The sequence below is a fragment of the Mastigoproctus giganteus genome, chromosome 9 (assembly GCF_048544385.1).
Source record: "Mastigoproctus giganteus isolate SK-2022 chromosome 9, ASM4854438v1, whole genome shotgun sequence".
Classification (NCBI taxonomy): Eukaryota; Metazoa; Arthropoda; class Arachnida; order Uropygi; family Thelyphonidae; genus Mastigoproctus; species Mastigoproctus giganteus.
Genome location: NC_143583.1, coordinates 51,702,030 through 51,716,025, shown reverse-complemented (window position 1 = coordinate 51,716,025; position 13,996 = coordinate 51,702,030). Strand labels below are relative to the sequence as shown.

The window sequence follows — 13,996 nt, the reverse complement described above, 5'->3', positions numbered from 1 at the left end:
TGTATTTTAATTTGTTGGGAAATCTTCCGTGCTACTGAACTTATGTTTAAGATAATAAAAAAATTGTGACATCGAATCGTGCAGTTCGTGACTTTTAAGGGTTTTGTAATGTTCTTTGGTTTTTATTTGTTCATTTATAAATTTTTTCCAGGTATGTATTACTAAGCTTTGTTCTTAAGAATTGTATTGGAATAATTTTTTTTTTGTTGTGAATTAAATTTCAGCCCTAAGGAAAGTAAAAAAAAAAAAAAGAACCGCTCAACAGAAACCTTCTTTCTCTAGAATCAAAGATACAAATTTTGGATTGTCTTGAAAAGGGGAGAAAAGGTATTATGCATTGAAAAAGGTTTAAATTTAAAAGAAGCAACAATCCGGACCCAAAAGAAAAATTATCACAAAATTAGGGCTGCATGATCTTTCATATTGGCAAATATGACAACTCGTCCCCAATCACTAATAACTGAGAAAATGGAAAAAGCAAGCAGTTATTTGGATTGACGATAGCAGTAGAAAACGAATCCCATTAGATGGCAATGTAATTAATACATTGACTGCTGTGCTGGCCATATATGCCTGACACCATTACGCTTTTCAGGCGCCGCATCCAACCTATATTGCCGACACCCACTGTTTCAGTGGGAGCTGCTTCGGCTGTATAGCCCTGACGATTGTTGGAAATATACATTTTTTTGAAAAGCATGGCCTCCGTTGTTACCTGTGGTGAAATTTGCATGCCACTATAAGAAAAAATAAGTGAGTAACTGGTCATTATTTAAAAATTCTTTATTATGACAAATTTTATTATTACAACATTATAAAATTTTAATTATATTTATTTTGATTTATGGTGTTGTCCAAAACACTCCAAACACATGAAAGGCTGATGAATACAGTCTGGGCAATACGTCGAAACTCTTTTTCCCTTTCTGCTAGCAACTGATCTTCCTTCCGACTCTTTCAATTTTGCGTAACAAAAAAATGCACATCCTTCAAACTTTCTTGTCGTTTGCATCGATTTCTGTCGTTAGTATACGAGTGTTACCACATTTTGGCTTTTCATGTTTCTCTTTCCATTCCATATTTAGCAAATCCATAACTACCTCTTCCCGAAAGCTTATTTTTATTTGTTTTCGTGTAGCACTCTTGTATACCACGTACGCATTGACAACTGATATTCCAAGTACAGCAATAACAGCAAAACCCTGCATAGCACTGATAATTGGTACCGAAACTGTCCCATGTTATGCGAAGCCGTGCTGATTGAGGTATAATTATAATGGATTATAATTTAATGCGTACCAGAGAAACAGTCTATAAACAAATTATAATAAATCTATAAAATATTTGTGCTTGATATCAATGAAAAGGATTTGAAATAAAAAACATTGTAAAAATTTTATTAATGAAAGGTAATATCATAAGAGATTTTTTTTTTTTTTTTGTTAGTTGTTGGCACATTATTCTGTGGCCATAATGCACCTCCCAAAGTTTTTGCATTTACTCTGATCCAAGCTCGAGGCGGGATCCGAACCCTCGACCTTTGGGTTGCCAGGCAGGCACTTTACCCACCCAACTAGCCCGGTTGGCATCATCAGAGATGAGAAAAAAGCTTTATTGTTTATTTAGGTATTTCAATAATGGAGTCTGGTGAAGTTGTTGCTTCTTTTTCTCGGCTTACAAGTCTTTGTAGCATCGAATCCCATCTTGAAAAATTTGCCTTATCTCGATGCTACGCTCAACATTCAGATCTCCATTCATAATCGCCTCACAGGCCATGTCAACTCCCTGAAAAACTTTCTCCAATTCTTCTGTTGAAAATTCTTTTGATGCCACTTCAATATTATCCACTTTAGAATTGTTTTCCTCTTCTTCATATGCACCTTGCAATTTCAAGGAGAGTTGCATCATCTGAGTCTTTTGCATGTGAGCAACGCAGTCACGTACATTGGCAGTGTCCAAAATTTTGAACCCCAAGTCTTTTCCAACCTTCGCAATGTCTTTGGTAATTGTCTGAACTTGTGATTCAAAACCAGTGAAATCATTTGCCAAATAGGGCAAAACATGCTACCAAACAGAACACATGTTCTTGGCAGTGATTTCTAGCCAAGATGCAGTTATATATTTTTTAACGTGTTTAAAGGGGTAAAAAAGAAATTGTAAAATAAAACGTTTGAAAAGCTATCACGCTGTCTTGTCAGGATGGAATTAAGAATACTGAACATTGTAGCATGTTGCCACTGACTGCCTGAGGGGAGTTCTTGGCACATATGCATGTGAGACAATAAGGTTGGCATCACAGCATATATGTATGCATATCTAGGCTACGACAACGCAGCATATATGTAAAGTATGTGCCTAGGCTATTAAATGAGTTTTAATACGTACAGTAAATTTTTGACTTAAATTTAACTGAAAACTGCTGTTTGAAGCCGTGCTAAGCGAGGTATTGCTGTATATATTCTATCGCTAATTTCCGGTACCACTTTACCCCCTTTCTTGGCATACGAACCCATTTGATCCAACAGATCAATGCCTGCCTTTCCTTTATTATAAGCTAGAATAGGAAGTGGCTTTTTTTCTTTTTTTTCTTCTTCTTTCTATCTTCCTTTACTGGTGGAGGGTCCATCAACCATTTCTGGGGCAAACTTTCTCATCTCATCAGCAGTTGTTGAAACCCACTTTTTTAGACGACTGCTGAAAAGCTCGGGTACTCTGAATATTCTGTTTGTTTCCATTACCATAAGATTTATTACTTCATCATCAAAAAATAATGAAAATGCCTCAAGGTGAGTAATGTTTCTTCATATGTCTATTTGCAGTAAAATCAAATCGTTTTTGGTGTCCTTCGTATTCAGTCCATTCAATAGCATTATTTGTTTCAGTCGCTACAATCTCAGGTTCTTCGGTATTTTCAAATTGCTCATCTGTATTTTCTTCTTCCATACAGTCTTGAAGCACTTCTTCAATATTTCCTCTTCTTTTAGTAATTTTCTTTTAGCCATTACTGTTTGGATTTTTTTTTTTTTTTTTTTTTACAACACACTTGTATAAACTTGTGGAGAAAAACAACACAATAATAATGGGGATAATACAGGGCACTAATGAACTTGTTTTCACAAAATCTCTAACAATACTGACAAACTTATTGTGACGTTTGAGAGTTTATTTTATCATGATTAGTTTTATTGCAGCGTGTGTCGTGCATGCAATAAACTAATCACAAATGACCTTCATATGTATGCTGTAATAGCGTCACACGAATGTATCCGACATGGCATCTCAAGAAATAAAGTAACCTACTGGGTCACGTCGTCCACATATGTGACACAAAAAAGACTTTTTTTTCATATTTTAAGCGAAAAAACTGCATTACAATGACATTTAAATATTTATTTTAGAATTATTAATCAAATTATTTACTAAATATTTCTTTTCTTTAAGGGCAGTTTCCATCTTGGAAAAGAGGAAGAAGTACTGGGGAAGTTGGATGGTTGTGCTGTACAATACAATGTTTCACCATAAATGTCTTCACAACAATTGTGGAAGAATAGGTGGGGGATTGTCATGCACAAGAAACAGTGCCTTTCTCTTGAAATCGTGGCTTCACTCGGAGAAATGTGCTTCGATAATCTTTAAAGCACCTCTTTTTTTTAGAATGCGGCAATTCCTCCCAAAGTGGAAATTCCTTGTATAGCTCACACACACTGTTTGTCAAAAAATACAATCAGCATCACCTTGATCCTGGATTTCTGTAAACAAATCTTACTGGGCCTTGGTGATGATTTTGAAATGCACTGCATGCTCTGACACTTTGTCTCTGGGTCTTACTGAAACATCCAACACATTTCCAGTGAAAATCCAGACAAGGAACTTAGATTTGCCTTGGCAAGTCTGGATGCAGTTTTCACATGATGACACTCTTCACTGATTTTGCTCATTCGTGAGGTTGTGCAGCAAAAAATGTACACAAGCCTTCCTTTTCCCCTAAATTTTCATGCAGAATTTGATGAATTTTCTCCTTATTCATATCCAACCCATCAGCCATCATTCTGAGGGACAAAATGATGATCTCTTACCGAAATTTCCTGAACTTTCAGAATTTCTTTATTTTGAGGGTTGATGGATGCTCACTTTTTGGATCATTGCAAACATCCTCACATCCATCATTGAACTACTAATACCATGCTGGTAGGACTTAACATTTCATTACCATAAACATTTTTTAACATTTCATATGTTTCTGTTGCAGATTTTCCCAGTTTAAACAGTTTAAAGCAAAATTTGATATTTGTGCAGTGCTCCATTGCAAAATCATGGCATGGAACATTAGCACTATAAATGAAACTAGTTATTTGCAAAATGTCAGCCTACTGGACAATCTCTAAATCAACATCTGGTGGAAACAGTGAACTAAAACATACTACTTACTCCCCTTAATTTTCAATTGGGAACTTTATTGCCAGCCAAACCTCATATGTGGGTATCTGTGAATAATGATCTCTGTGGGGTCTTTTCCTTTCGTGAGTGATAAAAAGATGCTTGCATATATTTCACAGACAAAATGAGCCATCTTTGGGAATTATTCTGCAGATAAAGAGGAAAATTTTGTTTCTCCAATGTCAGTCTTAACATCGAATCACACTATAATACATTGAGTTCTATTTACAGATCTTCTACTTTTCTGACATCAAACTTAAATAGTGTACTGAACATAAAAAAAATTTTTGTTTCATAAAGCTTGAATATGAAATTTAATTTAAAAACTTATTTCTCAACGATCCAATATTACTTGAGTAACAACTGAACTCCACAGTCCAACTAAGGTAGTTCAATATAGAGGTAGCTTACCAACATTAGGAAAAAGACCTGCATGTAAATGAAGTCTGATAGGAAGTTCTTTGTTGGTGTAAGAATTTTACAGTCCAAGGGAAACTAAAGGCCATAATGTGCAAAACAAAGGCAAAGATGACATTTCTAGTATGATGGATGTAAGTTTTAAAGGATCTAGTAATCAGAGGTTGTGATAACACTATATTTTTTTAGGAAAACGATCACTGTGTTGATATTAAATTTATCATCAAATAGCTGTTTATGGGTAGAGATGAAATGTTTGCTTTAACATGAATGTAGCTTACCAACATCTGTTGTAAACAGGACAATCCACAGTGATATTCTGGACTCTAAGCTCCGTGTAGCAGGGGTAAGGTGGATCTGGAGTGGTAAGGAGATAAAAGTAGGTAAGGTGGATCTGGAGTGGTAAGGAGATAAAAGTAAGTAAGGTGCATGTGTGTGCATGATGACCTATTTGTAATCTTGCAAGTATGACCTCTTCCTTTTCATTCACATGGAAACTGGATGGTCAAGATTGAAGATTGTTTAATCTGAAGGATTGCTGCCTTTTTGATTGCAAAAACTGTTCTGATAAAGATTTATTTATATTGATTACAATGCAAGGTTTTTACAGTAAGTAAAAGAACTTTATAAGAGGTGTCAATTGAATTTAACTGCCAGATCAGACTTCCGATTGAAGAAGGTTGATTGATGTGATTCTACTGATTCCAAAGCCATTTGTATACTCCACATAGCTCAGCAGTAAAACCAATGTATTCTGGAGTTATCATCTGGAGATTAAGGAAATTGGAAGAATAACAGCAGCAGCACTGATATGATGGCCACATTTGGAGCTATCTGTGCTGCCTGCTGCTGAATTGAGAGAGAGAGAGAGAGAGAGAGATGGCACAAGAAGGAAAAAAAGAATTGGCACGGCATCAGTGGCTATTTTAGAGAGATCAGGCTGCCTGTTTTCCTGTTTGAAAGAAAGGCATATACAGCTGGTTGATTTGTGGATGGATAAGTAGTATATAGACACTCCAAAAGAGGGGCAAAAAAAAATTTCCAAGTTGGTTGAGTAGGTTTACTTTTAAGTTTAATAATCATATTTGCTCTCAAAGGAAGAGCAGAAGTAAATGAACTTTGGCATAAAGACTTTGAACAGAAGATGTGCAGGATAATGTGATTTTTTTTTTTTTTTTTTTTTTTTTATGAAAACCCCAAGCACGAAAGGTATCAAAACCTATAGTACTTAGTACGGTGCATGGGTTGAAGGAGAAGTATGGGGGGGTGCCAGAAACTTTGCTCTAGAGACTAAACATGGGTTTCACATAGGATCGAAACATTAAAGTGCTAGATTTAGCAGCATTAAACTAAAGTTCCACAATCTACATCAGGATCTAATTATAAAACCATTGTATAAGCAGAAAGGGGTTCATGACTGGCATTCAAGATGTACCTGATAATACTCTCACGATGTTTAGTTTCTTGAAACAGATAGATCAAAATATGATTAAGGAAAATTAACTTCCTGTTGAAGATAACATCAAGAAATTGGATACAGGCACAAGAGGTATCACACGATCATCCAATTTCAGTATCGGGTAAGGATGGCAAATTTTGATTTCTACAGAAATTAACAGCAATTATTCTGAATGGACATAAAAAATCCACTTTTGAAGCCTAATTTGTGATGGGAGGTGCTAAAGCCATCTGCATACAATATAGTAAAAATAGTGGGTGGAACCTTTTGGGTTATTGAATTGATTTTTATAATGAAGAGTACAACACTAAAGATTGAAACAGGCAGGATACCTACTTGAGTGAAAGTGTGAGGGAAGAAATTGTATGGAGACCTACACAAACTAATGCTTCAGAAGCTCTGTATGGCCGTTTAACATGGGAAGATATCTGCTCATACTGTAGATTTCACAGCATGCCATACCACAGTCAAAGGCTTTTTTAACATGTAGATAAATCACAGTGAAAAGCTCCTTTCTGATGAATGCTAATAAGGACTAAGGCAGATCTACTGGTGTGAAAGCCACACTGCAATGGGTTGATGATATTCGAACTTCCATACAGCTAGAGGGAGGGGGGGATGATGGGTTTGTAGTGACTCTGATTTGTCAAGTCTTTGCCAGGTTTTAACAATGCAATGATGTGCACACTGTTGCCAAGTATCCAGAAAAGTATTTTCTGTAAAAATCCAGTTATAAAGAAGCAGTAGAACAAAGTGAAAAATAGATCAGTGACGTATCTCTTTACTCAGCTGTTCAATACAGTGAACCCTCATCAGGTCCAACAGCAAGCACCAGGTTTTGAACTGTCTAGAGCAAGATGTACTTTGATTACTGTGAACACACAGTTATGTTTATGTAGACCAGTATCAAATTTAGGAACTGTTTTTCATCACTGGAGTTTATTTTCTGAAACGCTGAAAGTCTTACACAGTCACAGAAGAGGTTTGTGTAAAAGATTCTCCTAGAGAATTGGTCATGCCTCGATGGAGTGAAACATACACCATACACATTCAAATCCAGAACTGCTAGACGTGAGGGAGGATAATTATTGTACATTTTGCAAATTTTATCATGAAGTTCTCTGAACAGTGCAACAGGCTGCTAGAACAGCTCATGGAGGGTCTGTCAATGATACAGAAGTATTCTGTTAGGAGGGACCGAAAGATTATTATCCCATTGTAGTAGGAAATGGTACTCATTTCATTAAGAAGTAGTAATCTTATTGTAAATATCAGTAAATAAACTATAAATTATTTAAGGGAAAGGCCTCTAGGTTAGTGCAAAAGCATCATTTTAACATAGCCATCTACCACAGTAGTTAAATTAATTAATTAAATTGGCACATCATTTTGGTTATAGCTCATATTGTGAATGTCTTCACAATGAGTTTGGCGCCTCCGTAGCCAGGTGGGCAGGAGCAGCAGTGCGTAGCACATGCTTCTTGATTAGACTGGGGTTCGAGCCCGTGACCACCAAATACAGAGGATGCTGAAAGGTCAGGGAATGACCACCGCATATCCCCGGAGCAATATGGCCTTAGTTGCTAATGCTCATAAAAACCAAATAACAAACAACGAGTTGCCATGGTATTGTACTACCTCGAATAAATAACACTTCACCAGTGGAGAAGACTACTGTTATTCTCAGTGGATACCACCACCCAGACGGCACTGTTTCAGAGCTTGTTGGCTTCTCTTCGGTGGGTCGGCAGGTACCCTGGTGTTGCAATAGGGACAACCCAGTTACTATTGCGACACCAGGGTACCTGCCTACCCACCGAAGAGAAGCCAAGCTCTGAAACAGTACCGTCTGGGTGATGGTATCCACTGAGAATAAATAACAGTAGAACAAAGTGAAAAATAGATCAGTGAAGTATCTCTTCACTGAGCTATTTTAACACAATACAGTGAACCCCCATTCTTCTCCACTGGTGAAGTGTTATTTATTCGAGGTAGTACAATCATGGCAACTCACTGTGAAAGCATTCACAATGAGATATAACCAAAACGATGCCAATTTAATTAATTAATTTAACTACTTTGGTAGATAGCTATGTTAAAATGATGCATTTGCATTAACCTACATATTAGTCATTCTACCTCATAGAATGAGGCCTTTGCCCTTAAATACTTTATAGTCTATATCACTATGCACCATCAGCACCTCTCATATTGTGAAGTTATACTTTATAACTGGGTTGTCACTATTGCAACACCAGGGTATCTGCCCACCCACCGAAGAGAAGCCAACAAGCTTTGAAACGGTGCCACTGAGAATAAATAACAGTAGTCTTCTCCACTGGTGAAGTGTTATTTATTCGAGGTAGTACAATACCATGGCAACTCATTGTGAAGGCATTCACAATATGAGATATAACCAATACGATACCAATTTAGAATTGGTAGATGGCTAAGTTAAAATGATGCTTTTGCACTAACCTACATAGGTGCATCTGTAGCCGGGTGGGTAGGAGCAGCAGCAGCAGTGCATAGCACACGCTTCTTGATTAGACCGGGGTTCGAGCCGATGACCACCAAATACAGAGGATGCGGAAAGTCAGGGAATGACCACCGCATATCCTGGAGCAATATGGCCTTAGTTGCTAATGCTCCTAAAAACCAAACAACAACAACTAACCTACATGTTAGTTTGAATAAACTTAATGGTTTTGGAAAAATCATTACAAAGAATGGGCAGACAGGTTTTTTTCCCCCCTGCCGGTGCTGTATGTTTTGTTTCCTTGCATCATTTTATTAATACTAATAACTGATTGCATCTCAGAAACCAATGGTAAGTTTCTGAGTTATATGATGAAAACACGAGAGCAACTATGCTGTTAAAGAGGACAGTAGTCAAATTGAGCACATATACAATTAACCTTTTGGGGTAAAAAAAAAAAAAAAAAAAAAACTTAATTTAATCTTTCAAGACATTAATATTAAATATTTCAAGTGTTTAACAAAGCATAAACAGGAAAAGAATAAAGCATACACAGTGTTATTGTTAATAAAAAAAATATTATCACTGCCAATTCTGAGAATAATCATCCTCAGTGTGAATGTGGATTCTACAACTTGGCTTTATATCAATAATTGAAGCGACTGACAAAGTCATGCAGATGAGTGATGGTAAGGAAGATATAATCCTGTAAAGACTTTAGCTCTCTCAGGAAGGAAAAATGTGATTATTCTTAAAACTATGCGTAGCAACAAATTATCGTTTAATAATGTTTACATTGTGTATAATGTATACGCTGTATTTAATTATCATTCAAGTTGAGCAAATTTTCATATATTTGCTTAACTAGAGGCATGTCAGTTGTAAATGTAATTTGTACAAATTACATGTAAAAACACCTAATATAAATCACATTTAATATATATGTTGCTGGTACAGCTCATGGGAAAACTGTTAAATTACACAGAACAATGTCATTCAAATAACTTTTAGTAATTACCTGTGATACTGTTCTTGGTAATCCAACAAGGTTTTCATCTTGTTGTGGCAAACAGACAGTTGGCATTCCAGTCTGTCGTAATGTAAAGTTCAGAGTATTGGTTACGGAACTGGGAAGGGCTTGTGTAAGAGCAATACTGCACTCTGATAAGTTTTCCTAAATAAATTAAAAAAAAAAAAAGCAAATAAAATTTAAGTGTTAAGTAAGTTTAATTTGACTTTAATACTACAAATCTGGATAATAGATATATTACATCTACTCCTAACAGCTGGATACAGAACAGTTTTTTTTTTTTCACTTGCCAAAAGCAATTAACTAACAATAATTTAAAAGAAACTGTGATAATGAAATAAGTAACATCTCCCTCTCTGTGTAATCTTGATCCTATTTTCCTTTTCATAGAAATGAACTGAATGATAAGGCTGATCAAAAATGAACTTTTATAACTTTTGATTAACATTTGTAACTTTTAAGAATGAAAGTATAAAGAGTTATTTGATTATTATTGATTTTTCAAGTGTTCCTTTAATCTGTTTAGTATTATAGACAACAAACTTGGTCACTTTGGAAGTGGTAATAAATATAATTATTCTGATGCTTCATTTTTTTTTTTCAATAAACACTACATTTCAGTTTATTCAGATATAATATTTCCCATTCATGTATACAGCTACTCAATACACTGTTGTGCTGGATATTCTTCAACTGATTCTTCAAATAGGCCTCCGGGTTTAGGAATTATTAAAAGAATAATAATATAAGGCCAGATACAATTTAGTAAAAATAAAATGATATAATACTGCCCATGTTCCTATGATAACACGTGCTGCGAGCCGTGATCCTGCAGCTATTTAAGGGTGTACCATGACAAGTTAGGGAAAAAGGAGGCAGTAGTCTCTGAAAGCTACAGTTGTTTTTATTGCTTATAATTCCATATAGTATAATTTCTATATTTTTAATTTTATCTATTATTTTATCGCTATTATTGTACAATCAGTGATTTTTGTTCATTTTTACAAAATTTTATCTGGTCTTCCATTATTATTATTATTTTAATAAAGTTTAGTTATACGGTTGGTATGTTGCATTGCACTTACTATGAGTATTCTTCAACTGGTGAGTAAACAAGTTTTTTAGTTTTTTCCACCAAAATACCGTTAGCAATGTGATTGGAGAGTGAAGTGCTTGACAATAAATAAAGAACACAGAAAGAAGAGAATGTGTCAAAAAAAACAAAAAGGCTAATGAGTGTAAGTAATAGTTTTTTCCCATTAAACTCAGTTTCAAATCCTAATTTTTTTTTTTTTTATGAAAACACCAAACACAAGACATTAGAACCTATAGTACTTAGTACCATGCATAGGTTAGAGGTTGAAAAGATATTTGTTGACTTGAACTTCTGTACACTAATTTTCAGGATATATGTATGAAGGAAGGTTGTTCCGGAAAACAGCAATTGAATGAATAAACGAAGAAGATGAAAAGTTGATTCTGTGAGTTTGAAGTTGGACAGTAAATGGATGTTGGCTGGTGGCAGCACATATTTAGCATTAGTAGAGGCATTTGATGCAAGAAAGCAAGCTTATGCAGCATCAGCCAAAAAAAAAAAATAAATAAATAAATAAATAAAAAATAACCACTTCCACTTCACCCCTCTGTTCCTTCGAAATATCTGTCCAGCTGAGCCTTAAACTTATTTAGGCTATCAACCTCCACGACAAGAAATGGAAGTCTATTCCACCAACCAACCACCCGCTGGCTAAAGGCAAATTTCCTCACGTCTATTTGGACTGTTTTGAAAGAGAGAGAGCAGGAATTATAGAAACCAATTCAGAAGAACAGTGCCCGTGGAAGTATCTGTAGAAAAGCATGCACCAGAAACAGTATGTCTATGAGACAGAAAGTGGAGAGACTCTGCTAGAGAGGAGTCATAAATTAACCTAACTGCCCTCTTCTGAATGGAATCTAGAAGCCTGAGAGAGGTTTTGAGAGGCACCATCCGAGATGTGGGACCAATATTCAATTGTAGGGCGGATTTGCAATTTGTACAGAGTGAAAAGTTGTTTGAAAGAAAAGTAACGCTGAGAGCGAAAGAGAAAAACCAAGTTTTTTTAGATGCAGAGAAAGCAATATTTGTAGCAAAGAGAGATCAGAAGTCATGGTAATCCCCAAAAGAGATATATCATCTTGTCTAGAAATCGGAGTTTCACCAAAGATAAGCATAGGAGCAGAAGAATCCTTTTTTGCAAGATATAAGACAGGACTGAGTTTCAGAAGGATTGAAATCAACTAAGTTGTCTTTGCCCCACTGGAGAATTACCTGGAGATTGGCATTTAAGAAATTGGATATGGATATTCGAGAAGTTGAAGCTGATTGAGTCGGTAAGCTTTTTCAAACTGGAACGTGGAATGCAATGTGCTATCATCAGCAACTATAGATAGGATTTCTGGTCAATGGAAGGTCATTAATATACAAGAGAAAAAAAACGAGGGAGAAATAACTGAACCATGGGGGACACCTGAATTAGTGGAGAAGTTAGAGACAAAACTGGATAAGCAATTACAAAAAACAGTTGGCAAACCATAAGATGGAAGCTTGTTTAGAAGACCTTTATGCCAAACATGACCGAAAGCATTTGAGATTGCAGGAGCAACTGCTTGTGTTTCACCAGACGTTTCCATTGAATTTGTCCATAAAATGGATAACATAAGCCACAATATCATCAGTGGATCAACATTGATGGAATCCATACTAGCGATCATTGCTCAAACGGAATTTCTAGATAGTTTAAGAGTTGGCAGTTAATTGATTTCTCTATTACTTTAGAAAGAGTAGAAGTAATTGCAATGGGACGATAATTGGAATGGGAGGGATTTGTCACCCTTTTTAGGAACTGGCTGGATATGAGCAAATTTCCAAGCAGAAGGAAAAGCACCTTTGGAATAAGAAAGTGAAAAAAGGCGGCAAAGAGCAGGGGTAAGTTCAGGAGCACAGGTTTTGAGAACAAGCGGAGAAATAGCATCAGGACCTGGAGCTTTCTTAGTATCAAGATTTTTCAAAATCCTTCTGACATCCTTTTGATGGAAGTCCATAGGAGGCATTAAATGGATCATGTTGGGAATGCTGGTAGGTGATTTACCAAGATCATTAATACATAAGTTGGAAGAAAATGGGATGCTAGCAGGTCAGCTTTATTCTTGGCTGAAGTTGCAATAGAACCATCTGGTTTTGATAGAGGTGGGAGCAGAGATGGGCAAAAGTTGCGACCAATAGCTTTGGCAAGAGACCAGATTGCTCGGCTACCATTAGTGCAAGAAGCAAGTTTTCTGTTCTTAGCCTGTTGAAAATCTAGTTTGGACTGATTAATAACTACTTACTTTACAGTTGTTGCGAGCTTCGGTGCAGGCAGAAAATGAAACTGAAGAATTGGAAACAAGCCAATTACAGTATGCAATGTTCTTCTCTTGAACAGCCTTAGCACATTTATTGGAAAACCAAGGTTTAGATAAAGGACAAGATATTAAAGTGGAGTGTGGAATAAAGGATTCCATTCCTACAAGAATAATTTCACTGACACAATCTGAACAAATGTTGACATCAGAAGTTTTGAAACAGTAATCTGACCAAGGGAAAGAAATCTTGCAGGTCGTGCCATTTTGAATTCTTGTAATCCCAAAAAACACGACGTTGGGAATAGCCATGAGATAACGGCTCCACTGGAAAAGAGACCATCACCAAGTTGTGATCTGAGGTGCCTAAGGGACCACTCACTTTGACCGTGTTCTTAGAAGGGTTGTTTGTGAGAAAAAGATCAAGCGTGTTGGCTGTATGGTTAGGATTGTCCGGTATTCTGTCCGGTTCATTAGGTAAATGAACAATCTGTGCAAGGTCATTAGTAATTGCAAAAGCCTCAGCATCTCAACCAGCTGTGTCTGTGTGACTAAAAAACGGAAGACAGGTGGAGTTGTGAACATTAAAATCGCCAAGGAAATTACCCCACTATTAGGAAAGTTGGACTGGAGAAAATCAATTTGCAAAGAGAGGAAATCGAAGAGTTCCAAGTGATTGGCGGAGTTGGGAGAACCGTAGAGACAACAGATGAATTTGATACAATGAGGTAGAGAGATTTTAAGCCAGAGAAGATCGAAAAGAGGAGATTCCAAATTACTAAGTCACTGACAGAGA

General features: G+C 36.2%; 1 protein-coding gene across 5 annotated transcripts in view; it reads right to left on the bottom strand.

Moving 5' to 3' along the window:
- Positions 1-13,996, bottom strand: part of LOC150080216 (histone-lysine N-methyltransferase 2C-like) — a 1,301,638-nt gene that overhangs the window by 498,423 nt on the left and 789,219 nt on the right. For 4 of the 5 annotated variants that reach the window (XM_090381514.1, XM_090381519.1, XM_090381518.1 and 1 more), the window contains one exon: positions 9,811-9,966. The exons of the other annotated variant lie outside the window; for it this stretch is intronic. In XM_090381514.1, the coding sequence (XP_090237640.1) occupies positions 9,811-9,966 (156 nt within the window). The remainder of the gene's footprint in view (positions 1-9,810; positions 9,967-13,996) is intronic. 5 annotated transcript variants of the gene reach the window in all.